General features: G+C 52.9%; 1 protein-coding gene across 1 annotated transcript in view; it reads left to right on the forward strand.

Moving 5' to 3' along the window:
- Positions 1–7,500, forward strand: part of LOC308148142 (disabled homolog 2-interacting protein-like) — a gene marked incomplete at its 3' end in the record, with an annotated part of 15,484 nt that overhangs the window by 1,551 nt on the left and 6,433 nt on the right. The window contains 4 exon segments of the mRNA XM_080521578.1: positions 4,562–4,734; positions 5,826–6,097; positions 6,175–6,383; positions 7,475–7,500. The exon segment at positions 7,475–7,500 is cut by the window's right edge and continues 119 nt beyond it. Coding sequence (XP_080377704.1) covers positions 4,562–4,734; positions 5,826–6,097; positions 6,175–6,383; positions 7,475–7,500 — 680 coding nt within the window.

The following is a 7,500-nucleotide window of genomic DNA, read 5'->3' on the forward strand; positions in this document are numbered from 1 at the left end:
CTACCCTCTACTACTCTCCACTACTCTCCACTACTCTCCACTACTCTCCTCTACCCTCTACTACTCTCCACTACTCTCCACTACACTCTACTACTCTCCTCTACCCTCTACTACTCTCCTCTACTCTCCACTAATCTCCACTACTCTCTACTACTCTCCTCTACCCTCTACTACTCTCCACTACTCTCCACTACTCTCCACTCATCTCCACTACTCTCTACTACTCTCCACTACTCTCCACTACTCTCCTCTACTCTCCTCTACACTCTACTACTCTCCACTACTCTCCTCTACTCTCCTCTACACTCTACTACTCTCCACTACTCTCCTCTACACTCTACTACTCTCCACTACTCTCCTCTACTCTCCTCTACACTCTACTACTCTCCACTACTATCCTCTACACTCCACTACTCTCCACTACTCTCCACTAATCTCCACTACTCTCTACTACTCTCCACTACTCTCCACTACTCTCCTCTACTCTCTAATACTCTCCACTACTCTCCACTAATCTCCACTACTCTCGACTACTCTCCTCTACTCTCCACTACACTCCACTACTCTCCTCTACACTCTACTACTCTCCTCTACTCTCCACTACACTCTACTACTCTCCACTACTCTCCTCTACTCTCCACTACTCTCCTCTACACTCTACTACTATCCTCTACACTCCACTACTCTCCACTACTCTCCACTAATCTCCACTACTCTCTACTACTCTCCACTACTCTCCACTACTCTCCTCTACTCTCCACTACTCTCCACTACACTCTACTACTCTCCACTACACTCTACTACTCTCCTCTACACTCTGCTACTCTCCTCTACTCTCCACTACTCTCCTCTACACTCTACTACTCTCCTCTACACTCTACTACTCTCCTCTACACTCTACTACTCTCCTCTACTCTCCACTACTCTCCACTACTCTCCTCTACACTCTACTACTCTCCTCTACTCTCCACTCCACACTACTACTCTACTCTACACTCTACTACTCTCCTCTACTCTCCACTACTCTCCACTACTCTCCTCTACTCTCCACTACTCTCCACTACTCTCCTCTACACTCTACTACTCTCCTCTACACTCTACTACTCTCCTCTACTCTCCACTACTCTCCACTACTCTCCTCTACACTCTACTACTCTCCTCTACTCTCCACTCCACACTACTACTCTACTCTACACTCTACTACTCTCCTCTACTCTCCACTACACTCTGCTACTCTCCACTACTCTCCACTACTCTCCTCTACTCTCTACTACACTCTACTACTCTCCTCTACTCTCTACTACTCTCCACTACTCTCCTCTACACTCTACTACTCTCCTCTACTCTCCACTCCACTCTACTACTCTCCTCTACACTCTACTACTCTCCTCTACTCTCCACTACACTCTGCTACTCTCCACTGCTCTCCACTACTCTCCACTACTCTCCTCTACACTCTACTACTCTCCTCTACTCTCCACTACACTGTACTACTCTCCTCTACTCCCCACTATTCTCCTCTACTCTCCACTACACTCTACTACTCTCCTCTACACTCCACTACTCTCCTCTACCCTCTACTACTCTCCTCTACTCTCCTCTACTCTCCACTACACTCTACTACTCTCCTCTACTCTCCACTACTCTCCTCTACCCTCTACTACTCTCCTCTACTCTCCACTACACTCTACTACTCTACTCTACTCTCCACTACACTTTACTACTCTCCTCTACTCTCCTCTACACTCTACTACTCTCCACTACTCTCCTCTACTCTCCACTACTCTCCACTACACTCTACTACTCTCCTCTACACTCTGCTACTCTCCTCTACTCTCCACTACTCTCCACTACTCTCCTCTACACTCTACTACTCTCCTCTACTCTTCACTACTCTCCTCTACTCTCCTCTACTCTCCAATACACTCTACTACTCTCCTCTACCCTCTACTACTCTCCTCTACTCTCCACTACACTCTACTACTCTACTCTACTCTCCACTACACTTTACTACTCTCCACTACTCTCTGCTACACTCTACTATTCTCCACTACTCTCTACTACTCTCCTCTACTCTCCTCTACCCTCTACTACTCTCCTCTACTCTCCACTACACTCTACTACTCTCCTCTACTCTCCACTACACTCTACTACTCTCCTCTACTCTCCACTACACTCTACTGCTCTCCTCTACTCTCCACTACTCTCTACTACTCTCCTCTACTCTCCACTACTCTCCTCTACCCTCTGCTACTCTCCTCTACACTCTACTGCTCTCCTCTACTCTCCACTACACTCTACTGCTCTCCTCTACTCTCCACTACACTCTACTACTCTCCTCTACTCTCCACTACACTCTACTGCTCTCCTCTACTCTCCACTACTCTCCTCTACTCTCCACTACACTCTACTACTCTCCTCTACTCTCCACTACACTCTACTGCTCTCCTCTACTCTCCACTACACTCTACTACTCTCCTCTACTCTCCACTACACACTACTACTCTCCTCTACTCTCCACTACTCTCCTCTACCCTCTACTACTCTCCTCTACTCTCCACTACACTCTACTACTCTCCTCTACTCTCCACTACACACTACTACTCTCCTCTACTCTCCACTACTCTCCTCTACCCTCTACTACTCTCCTCTACTCTCCTCTACTCTCCACTACTCTCCTCTACCCTCTACTACTCTCCTCTACTCTCCTCTACTCTCCACTACTCTCCTCTACTCTCCACTACACACTACTACTCTCCACTACACTCTACTACTCTCCTCTACTCTCCTCTACTCTCCACTACTCTCCTCTACTCTCCACTACACACTACTACTCTCCTCTACTCTCCTCTACTCTCCACTACTCTCCTCTACTCTCCACTACACACTACTACTCTCCACTACTCTCCACTACTCTCCTCTACTCTCCACTACTCTCCACTACACTCTACTACTCTCCTCTACACTCTGCTACTCTCCTCTACTCTCCACTACTCTCCACTACTCTCCTCTACCCTCTACTACTCTCCTCTACTCTCCTCTACTCTCCACTACTCTCCACTACTCTCCTCTACACTCTACTACTCTCCTCTACTCTTCACTACTCTCCTCTACTCTCCTCTACTCTCCAATACACTCTACTACTCTCCTCTACCCTCTACTACTCTCCTCTACTCTCCACTACACTCTACTACTCTCCTCTACCCTCTACTACTCTACTCTACTCTCCAATACACTCTACTACTCTCCTCTACCCTCTACTACTCTACTCTACTCTCCACTACACTTTACTACTCTCCTCTACTCTCCTCTACACTCTACTACTCTCCACTACTCTCCTCTACTCTCCACTACTCTCCACTACACTCTACTACTCTCCTCTACACTCTGCTACTCTCCTCTACTCTCCACTACTCTCCACTACTCTCCTCTACACTCTACTACTCTCCTCTACTCTTCACTACTCTCCTCTACTCTCCTCTACTCTCCAATACACTCTACTACTCTCCTCTACCCTCTACTACTCTCCTCTACTCTCCACTACACTCTACTACTCTACTCTACTCTCCACTACACTTTACTACTCTCCACTACTCTCTGCTACACTCTACTATTCTCCACTACTCTCTACTACTCTCCTCTACTCTCCTCTACCCTCTACTACTCTCCTCTACTCTCCACTACACTCTACTACTCTCCTCTACTCTCCACTACACTCTACTACTCTCCTCTACTCTCCACTACACTCTACTGCTCTCCTCTACTCTCCACTACTCTCTACTACTCTCCTCTACTCTCCACTACTCTCCTCTACCCTCTGCTACTCTCCTCTACACTCTACTGCTCTCCTCTACTCTCCACTACACTCTACTGCTCTCCTCTACTCTCCACTACACTCTACTACTCTCCTCTACTCTCCACTACACTCTACTGCTCTCCTCTACTCTCCACTACTCTCCTCTACTCTCCACTACACTCTACTACTCTCCTCTACTCTCCACTACACTCTACTGCTCTCCTCTACTCTCCACTACACTCTACTACTCTCCTCTACTCTCCACTACACACTACTACTCTCCTCTACTCTCCACTACTCTCCTCTACCCTCTACTACTCTCCTCTACTCTCCACTACACTCTACTACTCTCCTCTACTCTCCACTACACACTACTACTCTCCTCTACTCTCCACTACTCTCCTCTACCCTCTACTACTCTCCTCTACTCTCCTCTACTCTCCACTACTCTCCTCTACCCTCTACTACTCTCCTCTACTCTCCTCTACTCTCCACTACTCTCCTCTACTCTCCACTACACACTACTACTCTCCACTACACTCTACTACTCTCCTCTACTCTCCTCTACTCTCCACTACTCTCCTCTACTCTCCACTACACACTACTACTCTCCTCTACTCTCCTCTACTCTCCACTACTCTCCTCTACTCTCCACTACACACTACTACTCTCCACTACTCTCCACTACTCTCCTCTACTCTCACCTGTGTCTCCATGGTGACGGCTGTCCTGGTCTCCATGGTGACGGCTGTCCTGGTCTCCTAGGTAACCACGTCCACGGGGACGAAGTGCTTCTCGTGTCGTTCTGCAGCAGAACGTGACAAGTGGATGGAGAACCTCCGTCGGGCCGTTCAGCCCAACAAGGACAACAGTCGGAGGCTGGAGAACGTCCTGACGGTGTGGGTGGTGGAGGCAAGGGACCTGCCGGCCAAGAAGAGGTAGGGACCGCAGCCTTACCCTGCTGGATCCATACGACTGCTGGGACCATACCCTACTGGGACCATACCTCTACTGGGACCATATGACTACTGGGACCATACCCTACTGGGACCATACCCTACTGGGACCATACCTCTACTGGGACCATACGACTGCTGGGACCATACCCTACTGGGACCATACCTCTACTGGGACCATACCCTACTGGGACCATACCTCTACTGGGACCATACCCTACTAGGACCATACCCTACTGGGACCATACCTCTACTGGGACCATACGACTGCTGGGACCATACCCTTACTGGGACCATATGACTACTGGGACCATACCCTACTGGGACCATACCCTACTGGGACCATATGACTACTGGGACCATACCCTACTGGGACCATACCCTGCTGGAGCCATACGACTGCTGGGACCATACCCTACTGGGACCATACCTCTACTGGGACCATACGACTGCTGGGACCATACGACTGCTGGGACCATACCTCTACTGGGACCATACGACTGCTGGGACCATACCCTACTGGGACCATATGACTACTGGGACCATACCCTACTGGAGCCATACGACTGCTGGGACCATACCTCTACTGGGACCTTACCCTGCTGGAGCCATACGACTGCTGGGACCATACCCTACTGGGACCATACCCTACTGGGACCATACCTCTACTAGGACCATACGACTGCTGGGACCATACCCTACTGGGACCATATGACTACTGAACCATATGACTACTGGGACCATACCTCTACTGGAACCATACGACTGCTGGGACCATACCCTACTGGAACCATACGACTGCTGGGACCATACCCTACTGGAACCATACGACTGCTGGGACCATACCCTACTGGGACCCTATGACTACTGGGACCATACGTCTACTGCAACCATACCTCTACTGCAACCATACCCCTACTGGAACCAGGGTCTGAACAAGAGGGAACCTGGAGGACCTGGAGGACCTGCAGGTCCTCCAGGTCCTCCAGGTCCCCCAGGTCCTCCAGGTCCTCCAGGTCCTCCAGGTCCTCCAGGTTCCAGGTGAGAGTACTGATGAGTACCTGTCCCTGCAGGTACTTCTGCGAGCTGTGTCTGGACGACAGTCTGTACGCCCGGACGTCCTGCAAGCTGAGGACGGACAACGTGTTCTGGGGGGAGCGCTTCGACTTCTGCAGCCTCCCCCCCGTCGCCGCGGTAACGCTGCACCTGTACAAGGACACCGAGCGCAAACGCAAGAAGGACAAGAGCAGCTACGTGGGGCTGGTCAACATCCCCGTCGCCACGGTGACGGGCCGCCAGCTGCTGGAGAAGTGGTACACCGTCAGCACGCCCAGCACCAGCCGAGGTGGGTCCCCCCCCCCCCCCCCCCTCCCCCCCGGGGTCCAGGTCTGACGGCAGGTCTCTGTCTCTGCCGGTCCTCAGGGAAGTCGGCGGTCCCCACGGTCCGGGTCAAGGCCCGGTACCAGAGCATCGTCATCCTGCCCATGGAGCAGTACAAGGAGTTCGCCGAGTACATCAGCGCCAACTACCTGCTGCTCTGCTCCACCCTGGAGGCCTCCGTCAGCCTGAGGGCCAAGGAGGAGCTGGCCTCCGCCCTGGTGCACATCCTGCACAGCACCGGCAAGGCCAAGGTCACCACCGCTAGCCCCGCCCACTGCTAGCCCCGCCCACACACTGTCAAACCCCGTCCACACTGCTCGCCCCGCCCACACTGCTAGCCCCGCCCACACACTGTTAAACTCCGTCCACACTGCTAGCCCCGCCCACACACTGTTAAACTCCGTCCACACCGCTAGCCCCACCCACACTGCTAGCCCCGCCAACACACTGCTAGCCCCACCCACACACCGTTAAAGCCCGTCCACACTGCTAGCTCCGCCCACACTATGCTAACCCCGCCCACACACTGCTAGCCCCGCCCACACACTGTTAAACTCCGTCCACACTGCTCGCCCCGCCCACACACTGTTAAACCCCATCCACACCGCTAGCCCCACCCACACTGCTAGCCCCGCCAACACACTGCTAGCCCCACCCACAAACCGTTAAAGCCCGTCCACACTGCTAGCCCCGCCCACACACTGCTAGCCCCGCCCACACACTGTTAAACTCCGTCCACACTGCTCGCCCCGCCCACACACTGCTAGCCCCGCCCACACACTGTTAAACTCCGTCCACACTGCTAGCTCCGCCCACACTATGCTAACCCCGCCCACACACTGCTAGCCCCGCCCACACACTGTTAAACTCCGTCCACACTGCTCGCCCCGCCCACACTGCTAGCCCCGCCCACACACTGTTAAACCCCATCCACACTGTTCGCCCCACCCACACTGCTAGCCCCGCCAACACACTGCTAGCCCCACCCACAAACCGTTAAAGCCCGTCCACACTGCTAGCCCCGCCCACACACTGCTAGCCCCGCCCACACACTGTTAAACTCCGTCCACACTGCTCGCCCCGCCCACACACTGCTAGCCCCGCCCACACACTGTTAAACTCCGTCCACACTGCTCGCCCCGCCCACACACTGCTAGCCCCGCCCACACACTGTTAAACCCCGTCCACACTGCTAGCCCCGACAACACTGCTAGCCCCGCCCCCACACCACTGACCCCGCCCCCACACCACTGACTCCACCCACCACTAACCCCGCCCCCACACCGCTGACTCCACCCACCACCAACCTTCCCCATCATTGACCTTTGACCCCTGTATGCAGGACTTCCTCACAGATCTGATGATGGC

The sequence above is a fragment of the Blennius ocellaris genome (genome assembly GCF_963422515.1).
Source record: "Blennius ocellaris genome assembly, contig: SCAFFOLD_426, whole genome shotgun sequence".
In the NCBI taxonomy this organism is placed as follows: Eukaryota; Metazoa; Chordata; class Actinopteri; order Blenniiformes; family Blenniidae; genus Blennius; species Blennius ocellaris.